Source organism: Kazachstania africana, chromosome 5 (genome assembly GCF_000304475.1).
Source record: "Kazachstania africana CBS 2517 chromosome 5, complete genome".
Taxonomy (NCBI): Eukaryota; Fungi; Ascomycota; class Saccharomycetes; order Saccharomycetales; family Saccharomycetaceae; genus Kazachstania; species Kazachstania africana.
Window position 1 is genome coordinate 720,844 of NC_018944.1, and position 19,054 is coordinate 739,897.

General features: G+C 37.9%; 10 protein-coding genes and 1 non-coding gene across 11 annotated transcripts; 4 read left to right on the forward strand and 7 right to left on the reverse strand.

Annotated features, from left to right (window-relative positions):
- Window positions 1–102: 102 nt before the first annotated feature.
- RPT3 (proteasome regulatory particle base subunit RPT3) lies at window positions 103–1,380 on the reverse strand (the record flags this gene model as incomplete). The annotated part of the gene is made up of 1 exon (XM_003957595.1): window positions 103–1,380. One exon carries the CDS (start codon window positions 1,378–1,380, stop codon window positions 103–105), a length of 1,278 nt encoding a protein of 425 aa, XP_003957644.1.
- Window positions 1,381–1,736: 356 nt separating this feature from the next.
- On the reverse strand, window positions 1,737–2,987 carry SHE9 (She9p; the record flags this gene model as incomplete). Its single annotated transcript, XM_003957596.1, has 1 exon — window positions 1,737–2,987. One exon carries the CDS (start codon window positions 2,985–2,987, stop codon window positions 1,737–1,739), a length of 1,251 nt encoding a protein of 416 aa, XP_003957645.1.
- Window positions 2,988–3,494: 507 nt separating this feature from the next.
- On the forward strand, window positions 3,495–4,325 carry PNO1 (Pno1p; the record flags this gene model as incomplete). The annotated part of the gene is made up of 1 exon (XM_003957597.1): window positions 3,495–4,325. One exon carries the CDS (start codon window positions 3,495–3,497, stop codon window positions 4,323–4,325), a length of 831 nt encoding a protein of 276 aa, XP_003957646.1.
- Window positions 4,326–4,453: 128 nt separating this feature from the next.
- Window positions 4,454–5,419, reverse strand: SPT3 (transcriptional regulator SPT3; the record flags this gene model as incomplete). The annotated part of the gene is made up of 1 exon (XM_003957598.1): window positions 4,454–5,419. One exon carries the CDS (start codon window positions 5,417–5,419, stop codon window positions 4,454–4,456), a length of 966 nt encoding a protein of 321 aa, XP_003957647.1.
- A 338-nt stretch (window positions 5,420–5,757) lies between these two features.
- Window positions 5,758–5,829, forward strand: KAFR0Etrna8G. Its single transcript has one exon. It is a non-coding gene; the product is annotated as a tRNA-Gly (tRNA).
- A 247-nt stretch (window positions 5,830–6,076) lies between these two features.
- Window positions 6,077–7,948, forward strand: UBA2 (E1 ubiquitin-activating protein UBA2; the record flags this gene model as incomplete). Its single annotated transcript, XM_003957599.1, has 1 exon — window positions 6,077–7,948. One exon carries the CDS (start codon window positions 6,077–6,079, stop codon window positions 7,946–7,948), a length of 1,872 nt encoding a protein of 623 aa, XP_003957648.1.
- Window positions 7,949–8,145: 197 nt separating this feature from the next.
- Window positions 8,146–10,008, reverse strand: SAC7 (GTPase-activating protein SAC7; the record flags this gene model as incomplete). Its single annotated transcript, XM_003957600.1, has 1 exon — window positions 8,146–10,008. One exon carries the CDS (start codon window positions 10,006–10,008, stop codon window positions 8,146–8,148), a length of 1,863 nt encoding a protein of 620 aa, XP_003957649.1.
- Window positions 10,009–10,481: 473 nt separating this feature from the next.
- RVS167 (amphiphysin) lies at window positions 10,482–11,807 on the reverse strand (the record flags this gene model as incomplete). The annotated part of the gene is made up of 1 exon (XM_003957601.1): window positions 10,482–11,807. The coding sequence occupies one exon, from the start codon at window positions 11,805–11,807 to the stop codon at window positions 10,482–10,484; it is 1,326 nt and encodes a 441-aa protein (XP_003957650.1).
- A 513-nt stretch (window positions 11,808–12,320) lies between these two features.
- Window positions 12,321–13,817, forward strand: CIN10 (Cin10p; the record flags this gene model as incomplete). The annotated part of the gene is made up of 1 exon (XM_003957602.1): window positions 12,321–13,817. The coding sequence occupies one exon, from the start codon at window positions 12,321–12,323 to the stop codon at window positions 13,815–13,817; it is 1,497 nt and encodes a 498-aa protein (XP_003957651.1).
- A 21-nt stretch (window positions 13,818–13,838) lies between these two features.
- Window positions 13,839–15,674, reverse strand: MUS81 (Mus81p; the record flags this gene model as incomplete). The annotated part of the gene is made up of 1 exon (XM_003957603.1): window positions 13,839–15,674. One exon carries the CDS (start codon window positions 15,672–15,674, stop codon window positions 13,839–13,841), a length of 1,836 nt encoding a protein of 611 aa, XP_003957652.1.
- Window positions 15,675–15,997: 323 nt separating this feature from the next.
- Window positions 15,998–18,526, reverse strand: EFT2 (elongation factor 2; the record flags this gene model as incomplete). The annotated part of the gene is made up of 1 exon (XM_003957604.1): window positions 15,998–18,526. One exon carries the CDS (start codon window positions 18,524–18,526, stop codon window positions 15,998–16,000), a length of 2,529 nt encoding a protein of 842 aa, XP_003957653.1.
- Window positions 18,527–19,054: the final 528 nt, after the last annotated feature.

Sequence of the window (19,054 nt, forward strand, 5' to 3'; positions counted from 1 at the left end):
TGTGGTTGAGAATTTCTTTATATTCATGTATATATATAATAAACATTTTTTTTGACAAATGTGCATTCCTGTGTCATTATATTTATGAAGAACGAAAGATGACTATTTGTAGAAATCAAACTTATCAACATCACTATCCGTTTTGACTTGTGCTGCATAAGCTTCTTCAAGGTCACTCTGTAGAATGACGTATCTATTCTTCCTTACTGCACGTAAGCCTGCTTCTTGCATAATGGCTGCAATGACAGCACCAGATAGAGAATCATTACGTATAATTAAAGAGTCCAAATCTGTTTCAGGGGCCAGTGACATTTTACCTGCAATAGTACTAAAAATTAAACGACGTTCACGTCTATCACGTAATGAAGGGAATTCAATCTTTCTATCTAATCTACCGGGCCTTAATAAAGCTGGATCCAATGTATCTGCTCTATTAGTTGCCATGATGACTTTCACGTTTGTGGATTGGTCGAAACCATCCATTTGCGTCAATAATTCAATTAAAATACGCTGTACTTCACGATCAGAACCGGTTTGTGCATCAAAACGCTTTGTAGCGATAGAATCGACTTCATCTATGAAGATAATTGCAGGAGCATTTTCTCTAGCCAATCTGAACACATCACGAACCATTCTTGGACCTTCACCGAGATACTTGTGAACAAATTCTGAACCGTTAACTCTAATAAATGCGGCGTTTGTACTGTTAGCAACTGCCTTCACCAACATGGTCTTACCAGTACCTGGTGGACCATATAATAGGACACCTCTTGGAGGATCGACACCAATTTGTTCGTATAAATCAGCTTGAGTAAGAGGTAACTCCACAGCCTCTCTAATTTCTTGCTTTTGCATGTCTAAACCACCGACATCAGCGTACGTGACGTCTGGTTTCTCATTTTCTCCCATGACAGATATACTTGAATCTGAATCCGGTGGAAGGATATCAACTAATGCATTTGAATGACGATGTAAAGCTACAGACATGGAAGGTTTTAATAATTCACGATCAAGAGTGGATAGAATTCTGACAACATAGCTCATACCAGTGGTGCTGGAAACAATACCTGTGCTATTATCAATTGGTTCCAAGAATTGGCCTATAACCAATGGAACAGACTGGATTCTCTTAACTTCTTCCTGCGCTCTTAATAGCTCCCTCTTTAAATGACGTTGTTCGTCCTTAATATAGTCCTCTTGTAAAATTAGAAGCTCTAAATCCTTTTCTAATCTCTTTAGTTTCAAATATACGTCTGAATTGACATTCGATGTTAGATTACCATTGCCATTTAATTGTGAGAGAAGCGTACCATATGATTTGATGGATGGTCTAACTTCAGCAACATTCTCAGTGGACGGAGTAATACCTAGTTCTTCCATGATATACTATTATTTATGCTTTCAATTTTTGTAAAAAGATCTTTTATGGTGCAAATGAATCCAACTTCTTACACGATCAATCGGTATCCTTCCAAGGTCTCAATATAAGATTAACTTATATTTCACTGAACTCTTTGCCACCGAATTTTCTTTAATTGAGAAGCCCTCGTTGATCATTGTATACGATATACACATATATTAATAAGAGGCACTACTGACTGATTTTGAGAAGGCTATTCGGTGCTTAAAACACATATTGAAGAGTTGGCTGGGTACTCTGGATGTGAGGTTGCATGTGTCGTGAAAGAGCGTTTTGCGTTGCGCAGCTAAGAGAGTTTGCGGGTGCTCTTAAATTATTATATTATGAATGCAACGATTCTTCCAAATCCCAGAAGGAAAGCTGAATAGACGAAGAATTCCGCACCACTGAATGTTACACTCGATTTCAACCTGAAACCGTCGTACAATTTTTGGTACAAATTCTTCATGATCATCTTTATCTTGGTAACAAAATTTCTCGACGCTAAGACAGCCTTCTCTGAGGGTAGAGCGTCTCCACCCTCTTGATCGACAGATCCATTGTTGAAATGATGCAAGGGGACAGCAGCATCCCTTCTGGTATCATACTGATCTAGGGCGATCCTGACCTTGTCCTCGAACGATCTAGTCAATCTTTTTCTTCTCCATGGTTCTAATAATAGTTGGAAGACGATTACTAAACAGATATTAACTCCCATAAGTACCAAAGTACCCCATGTTGAGGTCCTTCTGATCTTATCAGACCATATTTGCTCTTCATGGTAACGAGTCAATATTGCTCTATATAGATCGTCACTAAGCTGATCTTCTCTTTTCTCAGCAGTGACTAACTGTTCCTTCAGTTGTTCTTCTTTCTTGGAATTTATCGATTCATTCATGTACAAACTTGTGAACCTTTCAACATCCTTAGGATTCCATGAACTTTTCCTCTGTAATAATTCGTTTATCTCTCTTTGAGATTTGTTTCTGGTATCAATTGCCTTTTCATATTGTAATTTGTATTGTTTCACATTACCTTTGGCTATATCTAGCTGTTTTTCAATTATTTCAATAGTGTTTTTCAGTCTCTGTATGCCTGAATAACCAGTGACATCATTCAATGCCCTTGTTGCAGTAAACAAAGTTTCCTGTAGAGAATCCATATAAAACCCCAGTTTCCTAGACCATCTCTTCCTATGCAATTCTCTTTCGGAGGGCAGTCCCTCTATCTTCTGACTTGTTTCTACATCGTTATTATAGTTCAAACGAGTGTCTGCATTATCTTTCTCTTGTTCTGCAATCTTCCTATTCGCTTCCCTGATTGAGCTCTTGAATACTGCAGCATGGAAGGAGAATTGTCTGGCATACTGGCTCATTGTGATTCTCAAGTCATTGTATCTCAATCTCCATGCAGCCAATTTCGGTCTAATATTATTCGTCACGTATGAATTTTGTTGTTTTGTTGATCTTTGATAACTTAAAAGTCTACTGTTAGTCAACGATCGCTGGGAAATATCAAAAGAGGACCGATAGATCAGATACTGGCGTGTGCCTGGCCCAATTGCAGACCAGCAATGTGTAGAAAGCATCTAATTCTATGTCCAGACGCTCTACAATGATGTTTGTTTTCCAAGATGAGACTGGTCTTTAAAATCGCGGTTCGAGCTGCTGTCGAAGTTAAATAAACTGTACAGCAGATTTACACTTGTTTAGAATGTTATTAATAGTGCTTCGCGAAAAGGTGTTCAAACCTTCGTTACTAAGCTGCCAAAAACACATCGGTATTTCAAAGCATTTCTTACTCAATAATCTCACGAAAAGTTAAAACCACTTCGTCATAAGCAAATAAAAAGTCAAGAGTAACAAGATCAGACCCATACAGCGACATACAAAGCGGCTTATCTACTGATCTCTCCCCAGTTTCACAGACTCTTCGATAGCAAATATCGTAGAATTGACTTTTGAAGCTTTTCTTTCTTTTCCGCACTGAAAAACTTTTCAAAGCAAAAAAAATTGCAGGTCATCTCATCGAATATTTAACTTAGAATCACATTTAATACAAACGACCAGCAAGATCCTATAATAAGGCACACACTATGGTTGCACCAACAGCTTTGAAATCAAGTGCATCTGAGACTTTTTCTCCTACCAGTTCGGGCCCTGTCCCAAGTAGAATCATCGGTACCAATAACAATCAAACTTTGGAGGATGAAGACGATGATGACATCCTTCTAGATCAAGAAAATGCCGGTGAAGATGCCTCATTAGAGCAAAATGGTGAAGAATCGAAGAAGAAGAAAGAAAGTAAAGGTGTTGTCCTTGATGAAGAGGGTAAGCCAAGGTTCAGTTCAGCAAAGAAATCAAATGAAACAAAAGTCAAGTTAGAAAGTAGAAAAGTGCCTGTACCACCACATAGAATGACACCATTGAGAAATAATTGGACAAAGATATATCCTCCACTAGTTGAACATCTTAAGTTACAAGTTAGAATGAATTTAAAGACGAAATCTGTCGAACTAAGAACACATCCAAAGCACACTACTGATCCAGGTGCTTTACAGAAAGGTGCTGATTTCATCAAAGCTTTCACCTTAGGTTTTGATTTAGATGATTCCATTGCCTTATTGAGATTAGATGATCTATATATTGAAACTTTCGAAGTTAAAGATGTCAAGACTTTGACCGGTGACCATTTATCTAGAGCTATCGGTCGTATTGCTGGTAAAGACGGTAAAACTAAATTTGCCATTGAAAATGCAACCAGAACAAGAATCGTTCTGGCAGACTCAAAAATTCATATTCTTGGTGGTTTCACGCATATCAGAATGGCAAGAGAAGCTGTTGTTAGTTTGATTCTAGGTTCTCCTCCAGGTAAAGTTTACGGTAACTTACGTACCGTTGCTTCTAGATTAAAGGAACGCTATTAAATAGTCTTCCCTTTACCTTCACCTTTTCATTCATTTTCATGGGAAAGTATCATTCTGTTATTGGAGTATATATATTTATAGTATGTAGTCTTTTTCGTGTACATTAAAAACAAATTAAAACAAGTTAACTATAGAATTGTCGGTCTTGAAGACAATTTACTGCCTCTGAAATTCGTAAGAGCTCTATGCTTCTTATCTACCGACTGTAAGGAACGCCATGCTTCCTCAATATGTTTCGCTTTCAATGGATTAATTTCGTTATCTGGCCCATCAAATAATCTTTTCTTTCGCGTTAAAGTTGTGACTTGGAAATCTAGATCCTGGTACATGGATTGTTTTGACTTACTCTTCTCACTTTGTAAGAGTTGCTCTCTTTCTTTGAGCCTTAATGCAGTCTCCGTCAAAGCACATACAATTTCAAAAGTTAAAAACCCAAGAATATCAATAACATCATCATGTGGCTTCCCCTCGGTTAGTTGAGATATACCGGACCAGTCTTTGAATCTTTTACTTTTCCTGAATGTGAAACTAGCCTGTCGACAATCTGACCAATGTACATATTCTTCTTTAGTCATATTCTTTGTTCTATCATCAGCCATTTTCAATCTTTTCAAGGTAGCAATATTTGCTTCCCTTTCATCTTCATCAAGATCGTTCTCATCATCATTATTTTCTAGTGGCTGTTCATTAAACATAAACTGTAGTTCCCAGGGAAGTTTTATCTGTGATTTCTTAACTTTCATAACACCACTCTCTTTCTCATCCTTATCCCCTGCACCTTTTTTAAGATCATCATCATCACCTGCTGCAGTTCCTGGACCACCAGAGGCACCTGCAGCGGCAGCAGGATCCTGATCTTTGGCATTTTTACGTAAATCTTTCCATGATAAATACGTTCTCAGTCTATTAACCTTGGCTTTATCGTGTCTGATTAGAAAAATAACATCTTCTGGTAAAATACTTCTACTCCCACGAGAGTGAGCCGTTTTGTTCGCTTGCAAGAGAATTTCCACTACTTGACCTCTGACTATATCTTCAATCAATGATGTTGTTTCTACCGGGGGATCGTTTGTTTCCCCCGACACAAACATCATTTGTTGAATCTCTACTCTGTACTTGTGTTTATCCATTATTGGTGACACTCACAACAGGACAGGTCAATGTACGTATGTCTTGCTAAATGTTCTTCTGGTGCAAAAAAAACACTGTTTTTGTTTTTTTTCCATTCAAAAGCTCAAATGGATGATTGATAATCGCAGTTGATATCTAATCTTCTGGGATATTGGATGAAGTAAACCACTATATAGAGGGAGTGAACTGTTGTTGTACTCTCAGATAGAAAGCAATAACATCCCTCTGGATAGGATTGTGTATGTTCTGTTCGGACAGTACCCGGTCAGCTGAAGAATATTTATAGGTTGAAACAACTCTCGCGCAAGTAGTTCAGTGGTTAGAATCCCTCCTTCCCAAGGTGGGGGCCCGGGTTCGATTCCCGGCTTGCGCATACATTTTTTTACAGAATTTGGTCACTACTATCACCAGTAATATTCACAGCATCTGCGAATATTAGTGCAGTCTATCAAACTGTCGGGCACATTGAACCGTTTTAGTCGCATATTTTCCCAAGTTTGCTTAGCTTTATGTTCAATATCAGAGAGCAGTACTAACTGAAAAAGAAAAATAATTTTTGGTGCAGTGAAAAATTTCACTTACTACACTACTTTAAGGTCTTAGGATAACTTATCTCGAATATGGCTAGGCAATCGAATATTGTCAGGATTGTTGGGAATGACAGCTACGAAAAATTGCGGTCCACAAAGTGTCTTCTAGTAGGAGCAGGTGGGATAGGTTCAGAATTATTGAAAGATTTAATATTGATGGAATTTGGTGAGATACATATCGTTGATCTGGATACAATCGACTTATCCAACTTAAACAGACAGTTTCTGTTCAGACAGCGTGATATTAAACAACCGAAGTCAACCACTGCTGTGAAAGCCGTCCAACATTTCAATAACTCAAAATTAGTGCCCTATCAAGGGAATATTATGGACAGTACTCAGTTCCCATTGCATTGGTTCGGCCAATTTGATGTCATCTTTAATGCATTGGATAATTTGGCCGCTAGACGTTACGTGAACAAGATGTCGCAGTTTTTAAGTACTCCATTGCTCGAATCTGGTACTGCAGGTTTCGATGGATATATTCAACCCATTATCCCGGGTAAAACTGAATGTTTCGATTGTACGAAGAAAGAAACACCAAAGACATTCCCAGTATGTACTATTAGATCCACTCCATCTCAACCAATTCATTGTATTGTATGGGCAAAGAATTTTCTTTTCAATCAACTATTTAATGCAGAAACGAATCCAAATTTGAATGAAGAAGATGAGGAAGAAAACAAAGATTGGGGTACTACGGATTTGGATGAAATTAATCGTATTAGACAAGAAACAAACGAATTGCAAGAGTTGCAAAATATAGTTGTGTCTCAACAAGAAAATCGTATTCATGAAATTATTGAGAAACTGTTCGTTCATGATATTAATAAATTGTTATTAATTGAGAATTTATGGAAAACTAGAACAGAACCAACTCCGTTAGACATTACAAACATTCAAAATGTTTCAGATGAGCCAAGCAAGAAGCTTAACTTGAGCGAAATTTGGACAATTAATGACCAAGTTCAACAGTTAGTTCATGTAACCAAGAAACTTATGAAGCGTATGCCTAAAGAGCAAAATCATATCGAATTTGATAAGGATGATCAAGATACTTTAGAGTTCGTCGCAACCACAGCGAATATCAGATCACACATTTTCAATATTCCAATCAAATCTGTATTTGACATAAAACAAATTGCAGGTAACATTATCCCCGCTATTGCAACGACTAATGCCATCGTCGCTGGGCTTTCATCTCTTATTTCTTTACGTGTTTTGAATCTCTTGAAGTATGCTCCAATCAAGAGCCCAACGGACTTGAATATGGCATTTACCGCGAAGGCAAGTAACCTATCAACAAATAGATACCTCTCTAATCCAAAATTAGCCCCCTCGAGTTGCAATTGTCCGGTTTGTTCCAAGGTAGTGCGCGGTGTTGTTTCAGTTAGCTCTACAAAATATGCCTCTTTAACTTTGCAAAATTTGGTTGATTTAATAAAAGATAAATATGAATATACTGACGAAATTTCGGTGCTCGATACAAAGAACCAAAGACTATTGGCAGATTTCGATTTTGATGACCTTTTAAATAAAACCTTAAACGATATCAATTTAACTGATGGTACGGTGATAATGTTTACCGATGAAGATGAGGATGAGAATGGTTTATGTCACAAACCATTGGAACTATATTTAGATATTACTGAAACCTTGCCCACTGGATTAGACATCAGACTACCAGAACTTGAAATTCCTTTAGTCAAGGCCATAACGAGCGAAGAAGCAACAGCTGAAGAGGAAGAAGAGTTATCAGTCGAGAAAAATTTGACAGAAGAAAATATTATAGTCTTAGATGAGGAAGAACCATCTACTAAGAAAAGGAAAATAGAACTTGAAGATGAGCAAGCCGCCAAGAAAACAAAAAGTGAAGTGGAAGATGTCATTGAACTGGATTAAATAGCGTTATAATTTAAATATTACATAAAAAAACTACATGTATACTTGTACAATGATATAATGAAATAATAGTTTTGAAATAGTCCGTATATATTCCTTAAGATGTCATAATTGCACATGAAATTCACGAGAATAAGTGGTTTATAACATCGAAAATGAAGATGTTAGTATTGAAAATTCGTTGCGTGTACAAAAATTCACGACCTACTGATAGAGCCAGAACGGGAACGTGATGTTAATCTTTGAAACCATGATTCTCTTTTTTTACTCCTTGCAGTACGTCCTTCTTCATTATTATCCGATGACAATGCATTGTCGATCTCATCCATTGAGTGATTATTTAGTACCATTGACATTGGTCTTTGATTTGTGGTATTATTTACGGAAGGAGGTGTGCCGCCGCCGCTCGTTGACCTATATATCTTTGGTACATTGAGATAGTTACTCTGAGACTTGGGTAAAGAGCCTGACATAGACGGTATACTTATTGGAGACTGTCTACTGACTTCGTTCACGTTTTCATCGTCATAAATATCATCACCTTCATTTTCAGTTGCAGTTAGATCTCCAGTGTCACTTAATATATCAGGTTTGTGCAGCCATGGAAATAAGCTTATTCTCCGTTTGTTGCTTGTTATTACATCAGGTGGAGTTGGAACAGAACCTATTGACTTGGAGTGCGGTCTGGACCTATTTGGAGCTTTTAATCCCGTTGTACTTATCTGTGATTTTCCATGTGATACGCCCTTTAACAATGAGTTAGAAGGTGACATAGGTGTTGAATATTTTGATGGGGTGAGTTTATTTTTATTTGGAATATCAATTGCTTTTGGTGCTGAATCTGTTGGTGTTGTCACCGGTGTTTTGAGGGGTTCTCTTTCGGTATTTTTCAACTGTTTTTGTTCGTCTTTTGCTAATTTTAAAAGATGTGGTAATAATTTGTAAGAATATTCAATTAAGAATTCCACCACAAATCTAGATAGTTCGTATTCTTTGGGGTCCATGTCGTGTTGTGGGTGTGACAAGACTGACGGTTGAAAGATGGCAGCTAAGTTCCTTCCAGACATTAAATTGAATTGCGATTGTCTAGCGAACAAACTTAGTAAATCTAGAAGATATATGGTTAATTGTTTTGAATCGTTCGATAACTTTAGAAATAATGTCTCATATTCTTTTATACAGGACCTAATATCACGGGATAATCTCTTCTTGTGACGTAATCTTCTTTTTTTTAACTCTTCATCATTTTCGTTGTCATTAAGTTCCTTTTCATTATCACCATCATTACCTTTGTCCTCTTGTCGTAATTGTAATTCTGGATTTGAGGACAGACTGTTTTCTTTATTAGCATTTGGATGTGATACACTATGACTCAACATATGTTTTAAAATTCTTGGTCTTTCTCTCAAAGGGTTTCTAAAATCTTCATATAAGTCTAGGGAGATTAAAGGTTCTTTTAAATTATTCAGAAATCTTCTCAATAGGGAAGCAACGTCATGAACACTATATGATTCCCAATCGTTAAATTTTGTGCCATAATCTGGAGGGGTGGAGAAAATGTATTGTAACTCTTTGACGCGTTTGTTATTACCTGCAATACGGAATATTCCAGACGTCTTTAAAGCGTGAGCTTTCAAATATGCACCACATTTGGCTACGATAATAGGGATGCGGCCAAAACTGACCAATTCACTTTGTACAATAACCTCGGCACTTGCCACCGATAATGACTCAGATAGTGATACACCAAATATTCTTCCAGTGAAATCGTGTCTATTTGATAAAAACATATCTCTATAGTTCTTATAATCTGCCGTACTGAGTTTTCCTGGTACTTGAGTTTGTTCCTTGTCATTTTGGAAAGAAAATGGTTTTCTAGATAATGGAGGTCTTTTTATGGGAGATAATCCATTGCTGGATCCAGTTTGCTTGGTATTCGTGGCAACAGAATCGGAGGACATACTCTTTGGATTATTGATGAAATTTTTCCAGAACTGTGACATATTTGAACCCTTCAGAGGTGACGAGTTATTAGATGCTTTTTTAGAATTAGCCTGCATTGGTTGCTAAAGTGTATAGTCTCAGAAACTCTTTTCTTCTCCAAAAATGAAAACTGTCTACGTAATTTTTTGTTCTAATTTTAGCTTCAGTACCACAGCAATAATGAGAAATTTAAAAAACCTTGTATAGTAAAGCTAACTTAATCTGGCAAATCAATCAACCCACAGTTAAATCAGACGAAATGGTACGAGGTTTAACGGTTCCTGCTTTCAACTCATCCATCTAAACGTGTCAAAAGAATCTATTCATAAAGCTCATCAACGTTAAAAAGATAAGAAAAAACAAGTCCAAGCCATACTTCACGTAAACGCTCCATTTCCGTGTATAATGATGAGTATTTCCTGATTAGGACATAAGATTACTTTAAGAGGAATTTTCTAGTCGTTTCAGTTACCTAATTAGGAAGGTAAATTGCTTAGATACATCGAGATTTGAACTATAACTACTTATATGAAACTGTACAATTGGATATTCACTGGTTGAGCTGGACATAGTTGCCAGGGAACACACCTTGTTGGCCGTTGTACCTGCCTGTCCACCATTCGTTTTCATTTGCTGTGCGTTGTACAATCTCGATGACCGCACCTGCTGGGAAACTTAAGTCTCCAGCAGCTTGGGCTTGGTATTCGTACAACGCAGTGACAGTTTCCATACCAGGAGCAGCAGCTGCTGTTGCTCCCGCTGCTGCGTATGGGGGTGGTGACGTCACTGTCTGTTGGGGAGTTGCCCCAAGAGCTGGTTGTCCGTAGGCTGGTTGACCGTATGCCGGTTGTTGCGTTGGGTAGCCCGGTTGTTGTCCCATTGTTGGTGATTGTGCGTAGCCTGCCTCGTAGGCTTTTCCATATCCTGCTTGTTGTTCTGGCGTTGCACCGTATGGGCTGCCTGGTTGTCCGGCAGTTGGTCCTGGTGAAGTCCCAGCGGCACCGTAACGTCTTCTTGTCATTTCTAACTTGGCCTTAGAGTAGCCGACTTTGAAATGTGTGATGGTTAAAGAATCTGTTTGTTCTTCAATGTTACCTCTTTTGGCAACAAAGGCCTCGATAATATCACTGTTTAGGTCAAAATATTCAATCTTCATATCTTGGAGCTTATTGTACAAGGTATAGAAGATGTTCAATTGCATGTAATAGAATGAAACAAACAGAGGTTGAACAAATTGAGCTTCCAATTCGAATAAAATAGGTAATTCTGTTTTTAACATTTCATTGTAGTAATCGTACTCTTGTTGTGCAATTTCCACTTGTGTTTGAGCCTTGTACATTTTCTCTTCGTCCTTGGCAGTGGGTTCCTTCTTCTTCTCATACTTATTGTATGTGTTCAAATGTCTATCAAGATCCAGTTTCTTGTGATTTCTCTTAGTAGCCATTTTTCTAATGTACGTGATAATCTTCAACAGCTCTTGACATGGTTGAACAACTTTATCTTCAATCAAAGTAAGATCAGGCTTTAAAGTCTCTTGCAACTCAGCAACAATGGCTCTATACTGTTCACTGGCTTCTATACCTTCGGGGTTATCCTCAGGAACCATCGCATTAGGGTCACTAACTTTACCACTAATAGGCTTAAAAATTTCCTCCATGGCTTTGGCGAACCCAATCTGATGATTCAACATACCGTTGACCGCAGTAGAATATCTCTTGGACTCCTCACTCAATTTTTTGGTCTCTACTTCTAATTCTTTGAAACGACGTTCAGCATCTTCATAAACAGGATCGGTGGTCTGCTCACCCATCTTAAACTTCTGACGGAAATTTTGTGGGGCCCTCGAAATGGCCTTCGTAAACCCTTTGAAACTCATTCTATAGCACTTGGTCTTATCAGCTTATCAAGTTTCTCTACACTTCAAGATGGATTAAAAGAATCTCCTAATTTTATGTTTTTTTTTCTTGGAAAATGAAGATACTCGATTTACGTATCGATGCAAGGGCTTAAAGCACAGCGTAGAATGTGCAAGATCTGTACTGACAGCTTGACTGTTATGACTTGTTAGAGGCTGGTTGCGTGAGCGTGGATTGGAAATAAGATAGAGAGCCTGCGTCTCGGAGTTTCTGTGTGATGAATTGTAGCGTCTTACCTGATGAATTGTGGTGTTTTGCTTGAGGAATTGTAGTTTGTGGTGGCCATCGTTCCCAGGGAGTGGGACGACTAGCGTTGCCTCTTGAACTATGTAACCTTCTTGGAAGGTAAGTATAGATTCCTTGGCTGGTTGAAAACGCATCTCCGAAAGTATATAGGATGCATATAAAGAAGAGAAACTGATACATCAATCGACAAAAATAAACAAAGAAGTATAGAAAGACTCATGTAAGCTATGACGAACAATATCGATCGTGCACGTGGCTCAGAACGGTTTGCTAGCAGTCTCTCTGTGAGTACATTAGATGATATAGATAATCTGCCCCTTGCCCTTAATGCAAAGACTATTATAAAACTGATTGCTGTGACAACATGTAGTCTGTTGTATGGGTATCACACTAGTATTGTTACAGGTATATTGCTGGTTTTGAAGCCTGAAGACATCAATGCATCTGAAATAACTACCCTACATAAGGAAGTTATAACAACTGCTACTAATATTGGTGCTATATTTGGCTCAATCGTGTCATTTCCCATGGCAGACACCCATGGTAGACTGAAAACTTTACATATTTGTTCCTGGATCTTCATAGCATCATCTATAGTTACTTCATTGTCCTTCAGGTTGTGGATCCTAGTGTTGGGAAGATTCATTATAGGGGTTGCCATTGGCATAGGTTCGCAATGTGTGCCATTATATCTGAGTGAAGTCTCACCAGCCAAAATTAGAGGTCTCGCAATCACGATAAATTCTATGTGTATTACCATGGGACAACTTCTAGCTTACTTATTCGTCGTTCCATTTATAAATACAGCAAATTCGTGGAGATTTCTCGTATTTCTAGCTATATTGCCAGCTATTTTATTTATATGGTCAAAGGACAAATTTCCTGAATCACCAAGATGGTTAGCACTAACTTCAGATCCTGAGAGGGCAAGGCTGTCAATTGAACGGATATATCCCATGGCAACAAGGAGACAGGTCAATTTAAAACTTAATGGACTAATGTTAGATTCTAATCAGATTGACCGTCAATCTGGCTCATATTCGTCAATCGCATCACAAGCATTCAAATCGAACAAGAAATTAGACCCAACTTCTAAGAAGGCTTTGATAATAGGATGTATATTAATGGTTTATCAACAAACTTCTGGATTTAATGCCTTCATTTATTACGCGCCTCTTATTTTCCAAGATTTGAATGTACTCAATCCAATGCTACCATCAATAGTGGTTGCAGCCACAAATGTTGTATTTACAGCAACAGCTTTGTACACCGTTGACAAGTTCGGCAAAAGAATCGTGCTATTAGTGACGTTATGGATCGTAATTATTGGATTATTGTTATTTAGTTATGGCTTCAAGACAAATAATGCCTCTCTACTAATTATATCTCTGATTATTTACGTTGCTGGTTACGCAAGTGGATTAGGGACAATCCCATGGTCTTCCGTAGAATTTTTACCAACACATTTGAGATCTCTAGGCTCTTCATATATCTCTTGTTCCAATTGGGTGTCAAATTCGTTGATTTCGATGACCTATTTGTCTCTGATGAAAATATGCGGCAATGAAGCAATGATGGTTGGTTTTGCAACAGTAATGTTCTCTTGCTGGTTTTTTACATTCTTCTGGTATCCTGAGGTGAAAGGGCTATCGTTAGAGGAAATCAATAAAATTTTTCAGAATACAGGAGTGGATGTCCATTTTATTTACAGGAACTACTATTGAAAAATTTGATGTGTCTAAATTCTATGTACTATAAAACACTTCGGCGATCTTTTCTGATAAATTCTTCGTAATTTTCTTATTCCCTGGAGCTTCACCCAATTTTCGAAACATAAGCATTTTCGCATCTTGTTCAGATTTACAATCCCTGTATGCAGTCAAGATATGATTCAATGTTGGGAAAATGGACTGTATTGCTATGGCTTTCTCTAAAGAAATTCCCTTGATATATAGCAGTATCTGTATTGTAATGTCACCCACTGTTCGTAATTCATTTTTACCCATCATTTCTTGATAGCAAGCAAAAGTGTGACAGCATTCAATATTGGTCCTACTACTAAACTCTTTCTTGAAATCTTCAAGCACTGTAGTGTAGTCGTCTTGTTTTACTAGATTATTTGGATAGATAATCAACAGATCTTTTCTTGCATAGTAATGTGATATAACAGAATGAATGGCTTGAAGTTGCTCAACGGTTTGGTCAGCATTACTTGTCCTGATGACAGAAAATCTGTAGTAAATCAAAATAAGCCACAGTGCTGTCTTGAGTGCTTCTGCCATGTTTGTGAGACTACTTCCAATTGATTCTTCAATGAGATAATATTTATTGGTGCAACCACTTTTCTCTAATCTATTTTTTTGCTCCATAAATCTATTATCCCTTATACTATACGCCAAGTCGTCTAGTCTTTTCCTTTCAATAATGGTGTTTAATAGACACTCTGAGCCAGTTCTGATATTTTTTGCAACCCAAACAATATCACCAAGTGGCAGCTGCCGTATATCACTCTTTATTCCCTTTGTTGCCAAAGTTTTAGAGAAAAAATCCCTATTATTTTGAGCTTTCACCTCACGATGGTCAATTATAGGATAGATCTCATATGTTCCTCCTCGCCAAATTTCATAATTAACTCCATTGAATTTTCGTCTAACCGAATTGGTAACTGAATTGGTTGATTTATCTCGTAGATCTAAAATGTATCTAGAGTTAATCGCATAATCATCAGTCCTGAAACTTGGAGTATTTGTTTGGTTTTGAAAAGTGATATCTATAAAAGAAGAATTTAGGTCTGCCGCAGTTTGTCGTTGTATATTCTTGTCTTGTCGCAACAATTCGCTTAAGTTAACAGTCATGTCTAAGGAAGAATCTGCATCATTCACAAATAGCCTTGTATTGCTATTTTTTATCTTATCATCTGGAAAAATGATGGCATCAGCTACTTTTAGAGTGTTAGCCAATTCTAATCCAGCTTCCGTTAGGGAATACAATTTGGGTCTCCCCTCTTCCAATACAAGATCATGCTTTTTCAGTGAAGTGATTGATGACCACGCACCATAATATTCCTTAGTGGCAAAATTCCCACTCAAGCTATGGTCACAATATTTTTGTCCACCCTCAATTACTCTTTCTTTGGCAATCCCTCGATGAATGGCATTCTGTTCCAAAAGTGATAACAAGATTGCATATCCACCGGACCTCTTCTTTGGAATATATTTTCTTTGTTTTTTCTTGGGAGGGGATTCACTACCAGTTAGATTGACTCGTAATTCGGTAGAACCTCTTTTTGTACCTCTAGCACTCAATGATTCGGTTCTAGGTGCACTTATTGGTGGTGGTTCAATATTATTATCTTGACAATATTTGTGCAGTTTTTCCTCTAATCGCCTGACGATTGTATCACCAATACCTTTAACTTTTTTCAGGTCCTTTGGGTAATAGAATACACCATCTGTATCTCTTAAATTTGTCCTGGCTTTGGCATATGTCAAACTCAGCTGTTCTTGCTTAGCAGACAACCCGTCTAAAAGCTCCTGAAGCCATTCTAAGTAGTAATTCTTCAGATTCTCAGGCAAAGTCATACCCCAGTGTCGAGGTAATGTACACAAATGAGTCTTCCAAGCATCTTATGCTTAAAACAATTTGGTGGTTCATCACTAAATATCAATTACGCGAATTTATTTGTACGCTCATCGAGAAAAGTATAAACAAAAAAAATGAAAGATTGAAATTATAAATATTTTAACTCAGTTTTAAAGATCCTAAATAGTATAGAATAACAGATGAAATATACATTAAATATATAAAGGTACTAATAAACAGATAATGGTTTGGATGGAAAATAATTGACTACTAACAAATTAAATAGAATGAAAAAAAAGATTAGGTTTTTATTTCATGCAGATTATAATTTGTCGTAGTATTCTTGCCAGCCTGGAACTTCTTCCTTCATACCGTGTCTCTTTCTAGCAGCAACGACGATTTCACCAGCCTTGGTGGTTGGGTCTAATGGATCGGTACCTAAAGTGGCCCAATGGTCGAAAACCATTTGTGGGAAAGCTTGACCACCAGTAGCTTGTCTTAACTCACCAGTGAAACCGAAAGATTCGTTGACTGGTAAGTAAGCCTTGACGGTGAATAATGGAGTACCTGGTCTTTGTTCTTCAGAGACGACTTGACCTCTCTTCTTGTTTAAGACGGAGTAGATACCACCAACGGCTTGTTCTGGACATTGAATTTCGACTAAGAAAACTGGTTCTTGAATCTTTGGTTCAGCTAATAAGAAACCGGCGTAGGTAGCTCTTCTCATAGTTGGGATGATTTGACCACCACCTCTGTGAATAGCATCAGCGTGTAAGGTAACATCTAAGATGTTAACTCTGACGGATCTCATTGGTTCACCGAAGATTGGACCTTCCTTAGTAGCCCATTGGAAAGCAGCAACAACGGAATCCTTGATTTCGTTTAAGTATTGGACAGCCTTGGTTTGGTCAACGACTAAGTTTGGACCAGTACCATCTGGACCGAAACACCAGATCTTCCTGGCATCAGTAACGTCCCAGTTGAATTCGTCAGCCATAACTCTAGCTCTGGCCTTGAAATCATCTCTTGGGTTGATCTTACCTTCTTCAATAGCTAAAGAAACTTCTTCGTCCATTGGTTCAGCCTTTAAGTAGATTCTGTTATGCTTGTTTGGAGACTTGGATAAAGCGGTTTGAGAAGATTCAGCTTCAACGGTTTCTCTGTAAGCAACGACAGGTGGAGAAATTCTTAATGGAACACCAGCGTGGTCGTTTTCTAAATCTTGTAAACAAATTTCTAAATGTAATTCACCAGTACCAGCAACAATATGTTCACCAGATTCGGACATGGTACATAAGACACATGGATCGGATTTAGATAATCTCTTCAAACCTTCGACTAATTTTGGTAAATCGTTGGCGTTTTTAACTTCAACAGCGACTTGAACAACTGGAGAGACAGAGAACTTCATGACCTTCATGTTGTGAGCGGTTTCAGAGGTGGTTAAAGTACCTGTCTTTAATAAGAATTGATCAATACCAACTAAACCGATAATGTTACCAGCTGGACAGTCATCGATTGGCTCGACGAATCTACCCATCATTAAGACAACTCTTTGGATAGCCTTTAAGAATAAATCATCCTTCTTACCTGGAACGTAGTTTGGACCTTGGATTCTGACCTTTTGACCAGACTTGACGGTACCAGCGAAAACTCTACCGAAAGCGTAGAATCTACCCTTATCAGAGGTTGGAACCATCTTGGAGACGTATAACATTAAGTCAGCATTTGGATCACAGTTCTTGATAGCTAAACAGTTAGCATCATCGGATGGACCTTCGTATAATTGTTCAGCTCTGTATTGTTGAGCAGTAACTGGAGATGGTAAGTGCATGATAATCATTTCTAATAAAGCATCAGCAGCTGGTAAGAATTTTCTCATAACAACCTTTAATAAGGCCTTACCTTCTAAGTCTCTTTCGTCACCCTTTAAGGAGATTTCTAATTTTTCTAATAAGTTGTCAACTTCATCCTTCTTGAAGTTCATGACAGCAGCGAATAATCTGAAGATTGGGTCTAAGACGAACATGTTGAAAGCTCTTTCTAATGGCTTACCATCAGCGTCAGTGTCCTTGTTAGTCCACTTCTTAGTCTTTGGGTTGAAGTAAGAGTCACCCCATAATCTTTCCATCATCTTGGTCTTGTCAACACCGAACTTCTTGGAGTATCTGTTGGCAAATTGACGGATAGTGAAAGCCCAACCGTGTAAACCGGAACCGAAAGCAACGGTACCCTTGGATGGGTAGACTTGAACGTCACCTAAAATTTCATCAGCGTAAGTGGAGATGATAACGTTGACGGATTCGACAGTTCTAGCGAAGGTTTGGTATAAATCTTCCTTGGAGACTTGTAATTCTAAAAGAGCTCTGTCAACCTTGTTAATACAAACAACTGGCTTAATTCTTTCACCAAGAGCTTGTCTTAAAACGGTTTCAGTTTGGACACAGACACCTTCAATGGTGTCGACGACAACTAAAGCACCATCAGTAACACGTAAAGCGGCAGTAACTTCGGAGGAGAAATCAACGTGACCTGGGGAATCGATCAAGTTAATTAAGAAAGAGTTACCGTCAGACTTTTGCTTGATATCCTTGACATCTTCTTCGGACATTTCAGAGTATAAAGAAATGGCAGTAGACTTGATAGTAATACCTCTTTCTTGTTCATCCTTTCTGGTATCAGTGAAACGAGCTTCACCAGCCTTAGCAGCGGAAATAATACCGGCTCTTTGGACTAAAGAGTCAGTTAAAGTGGATTTACCGTGATCGACGTGAGCAATAACGGACATGTTACGAACATTAGTAACTTTGTCCATTAAAGAACGCATTTGGTCAACAGTGAAAGCAACCATTTTGTGATGTGTTTTAGTTCTGTGACTGTGTTGATTAACTAAAAAATCGAAGCATTTAAAAGGGAAAGAATGAAGAAAGATAATGTTAATAAGTAAAAGTATATATATTCCATTAGAATTGAACCAGCAACAAGAGAAGAAAGAAAAAAATTTTCTCCCACTCTCACACTGCAGCCCATCCTCATCCGCCTAGGCAAAACCTTCTCTCACTAGAGGCATCACTTTTTTTCTCCCTGGGCCTACAAAGAGAGAATTTCATTGGAAACTAGTATGAAAACTGGAACGTCTTCCCTACGATCTCATTGAAAATCCGTAGAACTTTAACTGAAAAATGTTAATTTTCTCAACTTTAAAGCTGAAGTGATGAGACGATTTTGTGCGTCGAGCTCTGAGGGACACCGACCGGAAAAACCAGCAAAAAAGGAAAATTGGAATGTAATTGTGCGTGGGCGAACTTTCAGGAACATTTACCGTTCTCAGAGTTTCGCTTTTACTGCCATTTTCATCAAAAAATTTTCTCGCAGAACT